Source organism: Haemaphysalis longicornis, unplaced genomic scaffold, assembly GCF_048455015.1.
Source record: "Haemaphysalis longicornis isolate Haplotype H1 unplaced genomic scaffold, Haemaphysalis longicornis Haplotype H1 scaffold_1, whole genome shotgun sequence".
NCBI lineage: Eukaryota > Metazoa > Arthropoda > Arachnida > Ixodida > Ixodidae > Haemaphysalis > Haemaphysalis longicornis.
Window position 1 is genome coordinate 460989189 of NW_027526203.1, and position 16479 is coordinate 461005667.

General features: G+C 45.2%; 1 protein-coding gene across 2 annotated transcripts in view; it reads left to right on the plus strand.

Moving 5' to 3' along the window:
- Positions 1–1790: 1790 nt before the first annotated feature.
- LOC144173447 (oxytocin-neurophysin 1-like) overlaps positions 1791–16479 on the plus strand; it is a 54150-nt gene continuing 39461 nt past the window's right edge. Inside the window, exon 1 of one of the 2 annotated variants that reach the window (XM_077701876.1) lies at positions 1791–1925. In XM_077701876.1, the coding sequence (XP_077558002.1) occupies positions 1920–1925 (6 nt within the window). In that variant the 5' untranslated portion in view covers positions 1791–1919. Of the gene's footprint in view, positions 1926–5554; positions 5685–16479 lie in introns of those variants that run through there. The other variant, XM_077701871.1, reaches the window with a different exon arrangement.

Below are 16479 nucleotides of genomic sequence, written 5' to 3' on the forward strand. Positions count from 1 at the left end.
GTATTGAAACTACCTCGCTGCGGCGCTGGCTGGTGCCGTGGTATACGCTCGGCTGCAATCGCATTTAATCCATCTCAAGTAATTCCGCCTAAACGGGCCACGAAGACAAAATGCAAGTTTCGTTCATTCCAAAAATTGCCTCGTCGGAATAACACTGACACCACTTTTCACGAAAAGTTCACTGTAATCATCTGCATAATGAGGGAAACAGAGAATAGGCATGAGACACCCTAGCTACTTTAACGCACTGAACTGATGACGTATTATCACCAGCTCGCTGCGATTGGCTGAGGCCGACAAAATCCAACCAAACTAAACAGGGATTAAAATCTTGCGGAACGAGCTATTAGCGCTTAAATTTAGTGCACATTTTTTATAGCAGTAAGAATGGAAGGGAAGTTATGAAATAGCATGTAAGCATAGAAGCACCAGTGCGTACTGCACGAACTGTGCCGGCCGAAGCTGCACAGCCATCCGGCGTGTTGGGCTTGTCTGACACGACACTGGCCAACTGGCATAAGCGACATTGCCCTGTTATTCGAGCAAATCCACTGTTTCACGAAATTATTGCTATCAACCGTTACAAAAATAGGCCAGGAACAAATCCGGACAAGAACAAAGCCAGTGCGGACCGTGGTCTTGAGCTGTATAGCTGCGCCATCTAGGAGGACGGACGTTAAACAAGGCAACAAAACGACATTTCGCCGTTCGCTCGTTCGCTGAAGTCTTAATAAACATACTCATATTAGTTTTAAGTACATCCCTTGGATGGATACGTCATCGCTGACGTCACAAAACACATGATGCAGTGGGAGATTTTGGCTTTAATTGTTGAATTTCTCAGCGAATAAACTATCGTTTCCTGCCGGACAAGCTCTGGGGGTGCTATAAAGCTCCGAATCTTTCAAATAAAACAAACTTGTATTGTGTCTTTATGGACACTTTAAAGGGGATGCGGCTCAGAAACCTAGTAAACCGTTGCACAACAGTGTTATTATAAATACAGCAAAATTTCATCTGAAATACGAACCTTACAAAAGTAATTTGCGGAACGCCAAGTGTTTTTTTTTTCTTTTGGCCACCGAGTTATGGCTGATAGCTCCCAAGACTGTGGAACAATGGCAAAACAATCCCACGAACTGAAAACTGCACACGAAGTCGCCGTCACCTTCAATACCATGTGTACAAAAACACCTCGCTAAAACTCAGAAACTGAAAAGTAACGAGAGCGGAAAAGAATTGTGATGACCCGAAAGATACACGTGGAGTATTTTCGCGGTCATTGTCGTTGTGTATTTGTGCGCATTTTCTGTATTTTTGTGTTCACACTATGCCCTTCTGGCACCATCAACTTCGGTGCGTTGCGCGCAAGAACCTGGAGCCTAGTGGTGCCACCGGGGATGAAGCATGCGATTGATCATCGATGCAAGATTTTGTTGTTTATTACGTCAAATATATAAAAAAACGCATTAATAACTTAGATAGCAAAGCTTATAATGAATAAAGATGCGATTCGCGGGTCTGCAGCAAGAACTTCGGTTGCACGTACAGTGACATAATAGCTCTGACAAAACAGGATAACTCAAAAATCATGGCGACAATTGAGAACAGCGGCAAAGCGGCCCATCGCAACAGCAGGTCAATGCAAGAGCGTAGCAGGCTGCTGCGGCTTTTTGGCCGACTATTTTCGCTGACGCACAATCATATTTCCGTCCGTATCTCGAAACAATCCCTTCGATAACAGGAAATAGCTTCAGGCTCCAGCATGTGGGGCTCATTCTCCCTTTTAACGTGGAACGTCGGACAGTTTGAACCTACCAAGCAATTACTTTTTACCGCCGTAGTCTCTTCATCATTTCTTGCTGCGTTAGTAGTAGAGCAGAAATCATTTTTCGACCGCCGCTTCAGTGCCAGGCCCGATGAATGTGAGTTTTATCAAGCATCTTTATCCGGTCTGGCAAGGTTTTAATTCCGTATGAGAAAGACAGTTTTGCTAATCTAAGGTTAGGATGGCCCGTATGATTCCGTATCAGGTCTTTCGCTATATGAGCGCACCGTTGCAATGACATTTCGGCAGACATTCATTATATGCGCGTTGTTGTAGCTAAACGATAACCTTGCAGTAGAACTTGCGCTGCGACGCGAAGAGAGGTCAGAAACCAACCAATACTTAAATTTAAAAACAAACAAATTTAAAAACAAAAAACAATACTTAAAAACAAACCAATACTTAAACAAACCAATACTTGTTCGCTTAATTGTCCCCATTACCTCAGGGCCGGGATACAAAATTAAGTGATCGATAATTCTTGAGCTGAACCCCACTGATATGATGCAAGCACTGTATGCGTTGTGCTCTAGGACCCCCTTTCTGTAAACGAGTCGAATAGAGCGCAGAGGGACCTCTGACTTCCATTCTTGACAAAACTGGAAAGAGCTATGAGGCAAAATGTCGAGTGGCAATGTAGCGCTTAGCTTATGGCGTCGAGCTTTAAAGAACACAAAGCGTTCTCTTTTATTTACAATGGCGGACACTGCGCTGCACCTAAATAAAAATAAATGTCTAGTCAAAGCACTAAAACATGTACAGTAAAACACAGTGACGAAGAAATAGAACACAGACATAAAACCTACGCGCGAGAGCACAGTAGAACCACAATCGATAAAGGGCGAAGCACCGCAATCGTTGTCCCTGCTCTTTGTTCTTGCAAAGTAGTTGTCATGTGTGCATAGCCAGACCCACCTATCACAGAAATGATTTCAATGAAGGCTTCGCGCACCTTTTATGGATGTTACTCTATGAGGAAAATGTAAAATATATCGCGTGTGAGGAAAATATAAATGAACAAAAACAACAAATAAAGTGGGATGAAGCCTGCTTGGTTCAATATATATAATAACAAAACATACCAGTGAGCCAAATATAAATTCCAAATTATCAGGTCCAGTACAGGTAACTTAGAGGGATCGAATATATGACTAGAAAACATGCCAGTCAGCCAAATATAAATTCCAAATTATCAGGTCCAGTACAGGTAACTTAGAGGGATCGAATATACGACTTTCCAGCATAGAGTCCCCGTGCAAGATGTGGGACTTTGTCCAACATACTTCTGTATTTCTGTATTTCTGGGTTGCCCCTAGAACCCAGGAATGTGTTGGCTGCCTTCGTCGCTACTGATTGGACACTTGTACTTTAGTACGGCGCTGTTAATCCCAGACACTGCGCCCTAATATACCTTTGAATGAATTCTCTTTTCACCACATTGGGGTGATATGAACTAGGCCTACCATGCGCGCGCCTGTTTGCTTGGGGTGGGGGGGGTTACCGTTATTACAAAGGAAAAAGCAGTAAAGTGCCCAAGATAGATTTTTGGGCCACTCTCGCATTATGGAGAGGCTCTCGCTTTATGTTAGTATAATCCTGAAACTCATGAAAGCGTCGGCGGATCTACACCACGGAACATACGTTTTTTTTAGTAGTGACGCATGATGCCTCGTGTTAAAAGAAAGAGAACTGTAGTCCACAAACGAGGCTTATACAACACACACAGCGTCTGCTTTCCGTTGCCTCCGTCGTAAAGGAATTAACTTCGTGTCAGGTGGGGTTAAGTAGTGCGGCCCACTGCGGTATTTGCGGTTGTTAGTGTACCCTATATTGGCTCGGCACACAAATAAAAAATAACAGGCGATCACCCCAAGATGATACACCTACAGCAACAGGGACAAACGGGGAGCTACGTGATTACAATAATTCTCAGACAGTGCGTAATGCGATACATAGTAAAGATGTAGCGCGAAAACGAAAAAAAAAAAAGAAACCAATAGTGGGCTCACACCTGTCAGTACACGCGGGTGTTGGCCTTCGGCGTATGACCCCGGAATGGTATTGGCAATGCCAGTTTTTGCTGTATTCCTCGTATATGCCTCGTGTAATGCGAGGGCGGTCATGGGTCTGGAGCAGCAACGTCATGTGTTTCCTATTAGAGCACTGCACGGGCCTGATTTTAAGGCCCGAGCCCGGCCCGAGCCCGCTTTATGAAGCCCGCGCCCGACCCGGGCCCGTATCACCGAGACCGGGCCCGGCCCGGGCCCGGGCATTCATAAGTGAGCCTAGCCCGGCCCAGGCCCGGGCCCGTCGTCTCAAGCCCAGGCCCGGCCCGGGCCCGGTAATTTATTTTTGAGCCGAGGGAGGGCCCGCGTGTGTGTGACCAGGCCCGGTATTGGACTATGAAGAAAATTTGTTTGTTATATTTGGTTCATTGTCCTTGCAGCGGGAAGTCAGACGGAGCATCTAGTCTGTAGAAGCACGTCCTGGATTGAAACGCAAAAAATCAGTGTTTAAAAGTGCACGTAGTTTAGCTTACATTGTCTGAAGTTCACGCCATATCAGCGTAATAATAGCTCGTATTCTTACACGAGAGACACCACCACCTTTGATGACCAGACTCTTGGAAACTTCACGTAATTATCTCGGTCACAAGTTGGTATTGTTGAAATTTCTTGCTCCCCATTTGAATCCACGAATATGTGCGTGCGTTGAAATGTTTTCCCTGCTGTGGTTGTTAAGCGATGGCGCTTCTCTAGCACACGAGTTTGATTTCCAGCCACGGCATCCGCATTTAGATTGGTTCGACATCTAAACACACGTACATAGACATAGGTGCAAAGCTCCAGGGTGTCTTAATTAATTCCTTCCCCGCTAGGGCATTCCTTGTAACCGTAACTTGTATATGTTATACACCAAAATATAAAATCTTGACGCAGTACATGACATTTTATTAAAATTACAGCATAGTGACTATCAGACCTAGCAAAACACGTTTTTAAAGCAATGTGTACAACTAACATCAAGAAGCGCGTAGAAGAAAACTCAAAATATTCATTTTTATGCTCTTTTCTACACTTCACGTCGGAACTATTAACGGCCGGGCCTATGAATTCAAGCCCGAGTCCGGCCCGGGCCCATGGTGTCGAGCCCGAGCCCGGCCCGGGCCCGCGGCACTGAGCCCGCCGATAATCGACTTCGGGCTGCCCGGCCCGGCCCGCGGGCCAAGTCGGGCCCGGGCTTTCGGCCGGCCCGGGCCCGTGCAGTGCTCTATTTCCTATGTCCCTATTTCCAGTTGCGGCGGAGTCTAGTGGCCATTACAATATTTTTTCTGTCTCCGGATTGTAACGTCTGATGATTGCATGTCCTCTGTCTGTATAAAGCCTCTTCCAGCTCGCCGCTCTCGTATGCACCGATAGTGCTTGGGAGCCATGAGGATCTCAGCGTATGAGGTCGCTCGAGTGTATTTTTAACAGTACATCGCGGGAAACTAACAAGTTGCAGTGGTGGTGGACTGTGTGGGGACCGAATGTATGCTTGCCGTTGTACTTGCGTCTGAACAAAATTGCAGTGGCTTAGCTCGGCTATGCCAGGATATACGTAGCGTGAGCTAAGGTTCAGCTCGTTATTATTAGGTTTCCTGGTTGTCTAGGATTAGCTGATTATCATGCTTACTGCTGCTAAAACGATTTCCAATCCAATCCAGTCCAGTCCAGTCCAGTCCAGTCCAGTCCAGTCCAGTCACTGCTCCTCGCGCATGCGCAGCACGGCTCTCCAGGAGCCACGCGAAACGGCTATCAAGCGGCTCCGGCGCACCGTCAGACTTGGCTACTGCGCAACGGAGGCGCACAGCTGGGTACGTGCCGGCGCCAGTGCGTCTGCCGCGGCTATGACGTCACTCCTCTGAAATGCACAGACCGGCGAATGTACAGACCCAATTCTGTACTCACCCGCACTCCGATTGGATTGGATTTCCAATCAAATCCAATACAATCCAATGCAATCCAATCCAAATCCAACCAATCCAATCCAATGCTCCTCGCGCTTGCGCAGCACGGCCCTTCAAGGTCCACGGGAAACTGCTCAACCTCTGCCGGTGTAGCTTACGGTACAAAAGCTGCCTACTCCCCGGTAGATGTTCATACATGCGGTGTGATGGCGGGGAGGATAATGAAATTGCGATTGTGGGGTTTAACGCGCCGAAGCTACACCCGGGCTGTGAGTCACGCCGTAGTGGAGGGATCCGGATTAAGTTGGACTACCCGAGATCTTTAGCATGCGCCGAAATCTCGACACACGGGCGTTTTTGCCTCCATCAGGAGGAGGAAGAATAAACGTCTCTGTGGAGCAGTTAGCTTTGAGGGGAATATGGTCTTCGCTCCAAGCGGTAGTGCTGCGTGATTTCTTTGAAAGACTAGGGGGGACAGACCTGCAATTGCTCGCCGAACGCCCGGCTTGCCCGCGTCAGCTCTCGGGCATGCTGGTGGGCAGCCTCGTCGTCGGGCACATCGGCATGGGCTGGAGCCCAGATAATTTTACGGATAATAAAATGGTTGTAATGTCCAAATAAGCCCAAGGACGCGGGTTCGATTCTCGAACGAGGCGGCCGCTTTTCTGAAGGAGGCGAAAAGAGAAAGCGCCCGTGTGTCAGAGATTTCGGCGCACGTTAAAGATCCCCAGGTGGTCAAAATTAATCCGGACCCCTCCACTACGGCGCGCCTCATCACCTGTTTAGCGTCGGCGCGTTGAACACTGTAATCAATCAATAAATGACCAAATAAATCCTGCTAGCACGCCGCCTATGAAAACGTTAGAGAGTCATAGCAGGGCGGAGAACCGGTCCCGGTACGGCGCCCGGCACATGGTCGGCACCCCTGCGTCCGCGCCCAGCCGGTCTCTCCCCCTCTGTGGCCGCGCAGTGGCGCCGGTCGGCTACCGGGTACCGTACCGGGACCGGTTCTCTGCTCTGCTATGACTCTCTATTGTTCTATCAAAGCATCAAAGTTTTTATTTTGAGGATTTACCGCGCCAAAGGTTTACACCTGGGCAATGAAGCGCGCCGTAGTGGAGGGCTCGGGATTGAATTGAAATCGTGACGCAGGGGTGCTTTCACTTTGCGCCTCCATCTGAAACGCAGCCACCGTGGCCGGGATCGAACCTGCGCACTTGGGCTTAGTAGCGCAACGCCTTAGCCACTGATCCACCGTGGTGTGTCTATCAAAGCATCGAACGGTGCTTGGAAGCGATAACACAATCATATCTCAACGATCGACCCGTTAATTAATGCTTACTCCTTATTACAGTGACCAACCCGCTAATGATACCGTACGATTTTGTTGAGAACCGATATCAAAATGGGTCATATAATGGAGACATCTGGGCAACAATTTATTCAGATTTTTGTGGTTGAGTTTGCTCGTACTATGATTCCGACCTTAGCTTCAGCGAAGCCCGCACGACGTTTATCACCGCCTTTCCGTAGCCTTCCCATAGACGCATCGAAAGCGAATGCGAGGCGAATGGGTGTCAAACCACTTGCTCCGGCGCTATCTTGACAGCGGCTGAAATTGATGATCGTCTGGCACCAGCACCGGCGACTGAACGCATGCCCCGCTTCTTTCTAGGCCACCTCACCTGTTTTGTACACCCTAATTTAACGCCTCATTCGCGTCCTAATCGCCAACTATTTCGAATCCGCACGCCCCTACTTCTCACTCGCAAAAACATGCTTAGGCGTAACATTTGCGCCACTAACAACTTCTGAATCCTCAGACAGGTAATTTATCGGCCGCACTCCCGCCAACACCAACCTTCTGGCACTAGACAGACGGAAAGCCTTTGCGCAAACCAACAGCTGTCCTCCAAGAATTGTCTGAGGTCTTTCCCACTGAAAAAGCCCAGGCCTGAATTGAAACTTCCCCGAAGTTTCCCTGAACCTACCCCGACTGGTTTCCCCCCGTCTCGTATCTTGCAAGAGATGTACCACAAGGTTCCAAACTCGGCCCAAGTGCCTTTAACCTGGCCATCACGGATTTACAAGGCTGGTCGAAACTGAGTATTGGGGCAGCGGAAGGGTGGTGTGGGGGTGGCGTACGTTGCCGAGGTTGACTGCGGTTGTAGGGAGCCAGGGAAGTGTTGTCACGTGCAACTGGTTGACTTTTCAATTACCCTACAGCCCGGCATCGTTAGTACCCAGTAAATCCTAACGTTTGCTTTGATGTGTTTAAAGAGGCTATGTCGTGTGAGTGGGATGTGATCGGATAGTGTGCGGGTGCATGTTCTGGTGAATCTGTTGTGAATCTGTATTTAAGAGGCCATGAAGACAAAATACAACTTTGTTCATTTCCAAAGAACTGGCCTTTGATAACTCACTCATCTTCACTCGAGCCACCACTGGCGTTTTTTAACCGAAAAAAAAAACGAAAGAATATTGAAAAATTCAAATTTCATGCTACACTGACGAAATATGAGCATGAGTTACGCAGTACGGGTCAGCACTAATTTCACACTTATCAGTGTATAAACTGCGCTTAGCATTCAAGTGATACAATAAAACAGAACTAGAGGCCACACTACAATAGCTCAGTCGTGTTTCTTGGTGGTGGCTTGGGTGCTCGGGCGCCAATCGCACAAACAAGATCTGTACCTGGCTTACTTTCGTTGCGGTTGATAGTAATCGTTCGTGAAAGATTAGGCATGCTCGACAGAAAGGGTCACGCAAGTGGCGATGTGGCTTACGCCCGTAGGGGCAGACAAGCGCAACGACGGATGTGCAGCTTCGGCCGGCAGTGTTCGCGCCGTACGCACCGGTGTTTCCGTGTTTACGTGTTTCTTCGTACCTCCCGTTGTTTACCCCAGCATTGTTACTGCTATAACCAGAATTGCACTAAATCTAAACGCAAATATCTCGTTCTGGAAACTTATAATCCGTGTTTTATTTGCATTGAATTTTGTCGGACTCAGCCAATCGCAATGAGCTGCCCAAATACATCATCAGTTTAGTGCGGGAAAGCAGCTGGGGTGCGCATGCGTACTTTCTGTTTTCCTCATTATGTAGCCTACTTAGGTGAAGTTCGCGTTAAAAGTGGTGTCAGTGTTATCCTAAAGAGGCAATCTTTCGAATGAACCAAACTTGTATTTTGTCTTCATGACCTTTTACCAAATGCATAATTTGTTTGAAGTTCACCCGCCGCGGTGGCTCAGTGGCTATGGCGTTGTGCTGCTGAGCACAAGGGCGCCGGCTCGATTCCCGGGCGCGGCGGCCGCTTTTCTGATGGAGGCGAAAAGCGAAAACGCCCGTGTGTTCGAGATTTCGGCGCACGTTAAAGATCCCCAGGTGGTCAAAATTAATCCGCAGCCCTCCACTCATCGCCTGTGTAGCGTCGGCGCGTTAAACCCTACAATCAATCCATTTGTCTGAAGTTTGAAATAAAACCAGTATAACTGGTATCCGGATTAAGCAGCCTTTTTAATGAACGAGCTGTCGTCACGATCTCTTTAAGGCGAATCTATAGGGCTGCGTATTGTAAAATGGCTTTTCCGGTATTGTGTGTTTCTGGTTCTGCACTGCTCAGGTAGGGTATGTGTGAGGGAAACCTCATTGGATTGGGATCACGTGATCAGCACAGTTATCCAAAGTTTTTGGTGTTGATGGTGGAGTTGATGACGAAGAGCCGAGAGTAAAACTTAACTGCTTTACTGCATGCATCGAGAGATGAACAGCGACTATACAGGAACAGCACCGCTGCAAGCGAGCTTACAGCCTGACTTAGTCATAGCAACGCTCCTTACGGAGGTCCAAAGCGATGTCACGGGGGTCACTGAAAGGGCATAATTTATACACAGAAGTGCCAACGGTTCCACCGCCTTCCAGCGCTTTGGACACTTCCCGAACAAAGTATAAACACACAAGAACTCCCTCCCCCGGTCTCGTGATGGCCGGCACACGTTGAGTCTGAGAGAGGGGGTAAAGGAGACATCAGCGGGTGGAGACTGTTCGCAGAGTCAAGTCTGAACACGACCCCACTAGAACCAGTTTGTTTGATTTTGAAACTTCCGCGAGCGTGAATCGTCGCCAACGAGGACCTGCGCGGCAGACACGCTCCGGCTTGTCGTAACTTGTTTGAGGAGGGAGGGCTTTGCCGCAACGCACGAAAACTTCACTGCCCTTCACCAAGCTTGCATTACGCGCGCACAGGGTAGTGGCGCGCTGAATCGTAACAACCCTCAGAGTTAAGAAGATTAAGGCATTAAGTTATATGCTGCAGTGATCTAAGTAGAACATATTTCCATAAACCTTTCGGGCTCCTTATAAGATTGCTTTCTATGCACGTAATGAATGCAGCCCGATCGCGATCATATGTTTTTTTACAGAGTAACCGGTATTCGTCAAACTTTAACTTCCATTTTACTTCCACACTCTTTTGAGCTGTTCTGTGGGCACGCTCTTCGCCTTTTAGTGACGACCGGAGTTCAATCAATCAATCAATCAATCAATCAATCAATCAATCAATCAATCAATCAATCAATCAATCAATCAATCAATCAATCAATCAATCAATCAATCAATCAATCAATCAATCAATCAATCAATCAATCAATCAATCATGCTTATTTACGTGCCCAGGAACACCCAAAGGCCTGAGTGCTGGCACACGGATAGTTACATAAAAACAAAATACAAGACCCATATTGCAACAAGCAAACGATCGACAAGACACACACAAATTGAAGCAGTGAAAATGACATAAATAAAACACAGGCGGAGTGAAAGGTGGTATAGGTAAAAAAAGAAAAAAGAAAGACGCTTGTGTGGCTCTGCTTGTTTTAAGGATTGCACAACAAGCAGGATTGCACAACAAGCACAACAAGCACAACAAGTTCTGTCAAACAAAGTTTGGCAGAAAAACGACAAAAACAATGGCAAGAGTATAAAGTCAAATGATAAGACGAACAAATCACAGGAAACAGTCTAGAAAATAAGCAAGTGTCAGTTGGTTAAACAGCACCGCGGAGAAACTAAATACCAGCAACCGAGAAAAAAAAGAACGACAGAGACATCATAGAAGCTTAACATACTGTATTGCACAGTTCAGTACAGTGAATTTTAAAGGACTTTGAAAAATGTCAAGGCGCCAATAATAATAATATAAATAATAATAATAATAATAATAATAATAACAATCAATCAATCAATCATGTTTATTTACGTGCCCAGGAACAGCCAGAGGCCTGAGTGCTGGCGCACGGGTAGTTACATGAAAACAAAATACAAGAAACATATAGCAAGAAACAAACAAGCGACAAGACACACACAAGTTGAAGTAGTGAAGATAACAGAAATAAAGCACACGCGGAGCCTGGGTACAGGTAAAAAAAAAAAAGATGCCTATGTTGCTCTGCCTGTGGTAAAGGCCACACGACAGGCAGAGCAACAAAGTTTGACAGTAATACAACAAAAACAATGGCAAGAGTGTAGAGACAAATGATAAGACGAACAAATGACAGTAAACAGTTTCAAAAATAGGCAACTATCAGTTGGATAAACAACCTCAGAGAAACCAAATTCAAGAAAAAAAAGAACGACAGACATATCATAGGTGTTTGACATACTGTATTCAACACCGCTGTACGGTAAATTGTAAAGGATTTCTGAAAGATGTCAAGGCGTTCAAAGAAGTGGTTGTAACAATTCTGTATTCTGCGCATAGGAGAATGACTGGAGTTGCGCGCAGCGGTCAAGAACGGGCGATGCGACCTGGTGGGCCTTTGTGGTACACTAAACTCTAAACAGTTAAGCAGGTCTGCGCAAGAAAGATCACCATGAACAATTTTGTGAAGAAATGTAAGGTCTGCACGCATACGTCTGCAGTTCAAGGAAGGGATGGAAGGGACTATGGGTAAGTAAGAATCAGGATGAAAACTGTGATTGTGATGACGGTGTTTAAATATGGATAAAAACTTTTTCTGCACACGTTCTATTAATTCACTACTAGATTTGGAGATGCCGTTCCAGGCAACAGAAGCATATTCTAACTGGGGGATACATATTGCATTGTATAGCATTAGAAATGGATGCGGAGAAGAGAATTCCTTTGTAATCCGACACACATTTCCAAGGCTTCGGAGTGCTCGCCGGGTGATGAGCCTAATATGAGGAGGAAAAGCGAGGGTACTGTCGAAAAGCACCCCTAGGTCCCTAATCTCCTCAACCCTTTGCAGAGGAGCTCCCTCAATACTGCAGGAAAACAGCAGACGGTGGGTTTTCCGGCTGTAGGTGACAACGTTTGTTTTAGTGGGGTTTAAAATTAGGCAGTTTTTCCTGCACCAGACCGATAATTCCGACACATCCCTCTGCAAGGCACAGCAGTCCTGAACACCGCTAATGTGTCTAAATAGTTTGACATCATCAGCATAGAGAAGAAAAGAAGAGTTTGTTAACACTGTTGAAACATCATTGATAAAGACAGAAAACAATAATGGACCCAGCACGGAACCCTGGGGTACACCACTTGTTGCAGGGTAAACACTAGACTTTTTGTAGTTAACATCTACATAAAAGGACCGGTCAAGGAGATAGTTGGACAACAAGGAAACAAGGCTTGCGTCTACACCGGACTTAGCAAGCTTGGTAATTAATAACTGATGGTTCACTACATCAAACGCCTTACTGAGGTCAAAATAAATAACGTCCAACTGGCCGTTTTCACAAACTGCAGCCGAAGCCTGTGTCATAAAGGTTGCAAGATTTGTGACCGTCGATCGACCCGAGAAAAAGCCGTGCTGATTTGGTATCACAACGTTCTTGACGCAGGCAGCAAGAACTTTGTGCAGAGCTGACTCAAAGAGTTTTGAGGCGACACAAAGGAGTGAGATCGGGCGATAGTTAGAAGCGGCTGACTTATCACCAGACTTAAATATTGGAAAAATTCGAGCGATCTTCCATGCGCGAGGAAATTTACCTAAAATAAGCAGTTATTATAAATGGAAGTTAAGACAGGCAAAAAAATGTTGCCGTAAGCCTTCATGAGGGCTGCTGGAATTCCATCTGCACCACAGGAAAATGATGGTTTCATCCGTTGAAGGCTATCATTGACAATTTTTTCATCGAACCTAAGTGTGTTAAAATTAGAGTTATTAAACGATAGGCGTTCGTCGTTGCCATCTGGCAGTTGAAAGACAGAATGAAAGTACTGAGCAAAACTGGTGGCAACATCCTCAACCTCTTCACCATCGGAATTAAGCAGGCTAACGTGTTCTTTAGACGCCTTAGAACGGCCGCGTACATACCTCCAGAATTCAGCCGGTTTCTGAGACGCAGCAGCCTCTAACGATTCTATATAGAGCTGGTGGTCACGCCGGTAGAGGATTTTACAAAGTGAGCGATACCGACTAAACTCCGCTTTCCACTTGTCAAGCCCAGAACGCTTGGCCTTTTTGTGGGCGCTACTTTTTGTGGGCGCTATCCTTAAGTTTAAGCGAACTTCGAAGTTCTTTAGAAAACCAGTGGGGAAATTTGGAAGGAAGAGGCTTATAACAAGGGATATACTTTTCCATGCCACTTCTGACGATTTCGGTAAAACGTCGAACCTGTTCGTCAACATCATTGACATCCAAAACACTAGACCATTCAGCAGATGAATAAAAGTGATACAGCCCAGCATAATCTCCACGCTTGAAAGCATATCGCGGGACTGCACAATTGTCAACACCGCCAGAGCGATGCTGGGTCGCGACCGAGACAGAGACAATAAGAGGGGGGTGAAACTTGTCGGGGTGCACAAGGGATATTTCGGAGGCACACACTTGTACGTTTTTTAAGTTTGAGAAGCACACATCTATAACATTACCACAAGAGTTTTCTATGCGGCAAAAGTGCTGCATGGAGGTGAACGACTGAAAATCTAATAGCATGCTGCATTTCTGCGCTGCATAATGGTTTTTGTGCTCAAAGGAAAGACTGTTCCAGCGAATACCTGAGGTGTTGAAGTCTCCAAGTATGATGAGCTTATGGTTGGAGTGTGCATGTGAGACATTTTCTATGGATGTGAGTGTTCGATTAAATTCAGAAGGTAATACATCCGGGGATATATAGAATGCACCGATGAGTAGCTTCTCGCCCTTCGTGAGGCCTACCTCAAGCCAGACTGATTCGTCTAGGGTCTCGAGGTCAGCACGCCGCATGCACTGCACTGAATAATCAACGGCAACGAGAACCCCGCCACCTTTTTGTTTAGGTCCAGTTAATTTTCTGTCGCTTCTAAAGATTTGATAGTTAGAAGGGAAATAGTCGGAAGACGAGATATCACCGGAAAGCCAGGTTTCAGTAATGACAACAGCAGAAAATTTAGAGCATACAATATTTCTAATAAATTCAGAGGACTTAGTTCGTAGACCTCGAGTGTTTTGATAGTATATGTCGAAACTCTCGTACTTACTGATCATTTTCAGTTATTTCAGAGCTGTGCAGCATACCAGGGTGGACCTTGCCTTGAAACGGCTTGAAAAGGCAGCCTTTTGGCCACATAGACGGGTCGCTCAGGCGCCTATTATAATAATAATAATAATAATAATAATAATAATAATAATAATAATAATAATCAATCAATCAATCAATCAATCAATCAATCAATCAATCAATCAATCAATCAATCAATCAATCAATCATGTTTATTTAATAATAAATTATTAATAATAATAATAATAATAATAATCAATCAATTAATCAATCAATCAATGTTTATTAGAGTGCCCAGGAACAGCCGAGGCCTTGGTTCTGGCGCACTGAGGAAGACAAAATGCGGCACTAATATACAGCAGAAACTCACAATATAAACAGTCAACAAGAAGAACGAGCGAAGAAAAAAAAAAGCAGTAAAACCCTAAGGATAATAAAAAGGTATTCCAAACACAATTACACGATTAAGAAACTCTAATGGTGGAATCAATGGCAAAAGTATATGGAACAATGGTCACGGCAGTTGGGTGAAGTAAGCAGACATAAAAACGTATTCGCAAATATAGGCGAAAACACAAAGCTTCAATTAAACATGAATGTATGAAACAAAATAGAGGAACTGATTTATGAAAAACAGCAACAGAAGATGGAAAGTACCAGACACATCACAATAAATCGGGTGCGATGGAAAGCAAGTAGCATACCGTAATATATGACAAGTCGATGAAGCAGTTACAGCCACAAAGTCACGAATATATTGGACTTACAAACCAGAAACAAGAACTATGAAGACATTTCATACATAAAAACCATATAAAAAACTTAAAACACAAAACAAAAACAACAACAATAATAATAATAATAATCAATCAATCAATCAATCAATCAATCAATCATGTTTATTTACGTGCCCAGGAACAGCCAGAGGCCTGAGTGCTGGCGCACGGATAGTTACATGAAAACAAAATACAAGAAACACATTGCAAGAAACAAACAAGCGACAAGACGCACACAAATTGAAGTAGCGAAAATTACAGAAATAAAGCACAGGCGGAGCCTGGGTACAGGTAAAAAAGAAAAAGAAGATGCCTTTGTGGCTCAGCTTATTGTAATGAATACACAACAAGCAGAGAACAAAGTTTAACAGTAAGACGACAAAAACAATGACAAAGTATAGAGACAAATGATAAGACAAGCATGATAAGTAAACAGTTTCAAAAACAGGCAACTATATTGGTTAAACAGAACCACAGAGAAACGAAATTTCAGCAATAAAAAAAAGAAAAACGAACGACAGAGATATCATAGATGTTTAACATACTGTGTTCAACAAAGCAGTACGGTAAATTGTAAAGGAGCCTTGAAAGATGTCAAGGCGTTCAGAGAAGCGGTTGTAGCAATTCTGTATTCTGCGCACAGGAGAATGATTGGAGTTGCGCGCAGCGGTCAAGAAAGGGCGATGCGACCTGGTGGGCCTCTGTGGAACACTAAACTCTAAACAGTTAAGCAGGTCTGCGCAAGAAAGGTCACCATGAACAATTTTGTGAAGAAATGTAAGGTCTGCACGCATACGTCTGCAGGTCAACGAAGGAATGGAAGGAACTATGGGTAAGTCAGAATCAGGACCCGGACTGTGATTGTGATGACGGTGCTTAAATATGGATAAAAACTTCTTCTGCACACGTTCTATTAATTCACTACTAGATTTGGAGATGCCGTTCCAGGCAACAGAAGCATATTCTAACTGGGGGATACATATTGCATTGTATAGCATTAGAAATGGATCTGGAGAAGAGAATTCCTTTGTAATCCGACACACATTTCCAAGACTTCGGAGCGCTCGCCGGGTGATGAGCCTAATATGAGAAGAAAAAGAGAGGGTACTGTCGAAAAGAACCCCGAGGTCCCTAATCTCCTCAACCCTTTGCAAAGGAGCTCCCGCTATACTGTAGGAAAACAGTAGACGATGGGTTTTCCGGCTGTACGTGACAACCTTTGTTTTAGCTGGATTTAAAATTAGACAGTTTTTGCTGCACCAGACCGATAATTCCGACACATCCCTCTGCAAGGCACAGCAGTCCTGAAAACTGCTAATGTGCCTAAATAGTTTGACATCATCAGCATAGAGAAGAAATGAAGCTTTTGTTAACACTGTTGACACATCATTGATAAAGATAGAAAACAATAGTGGACC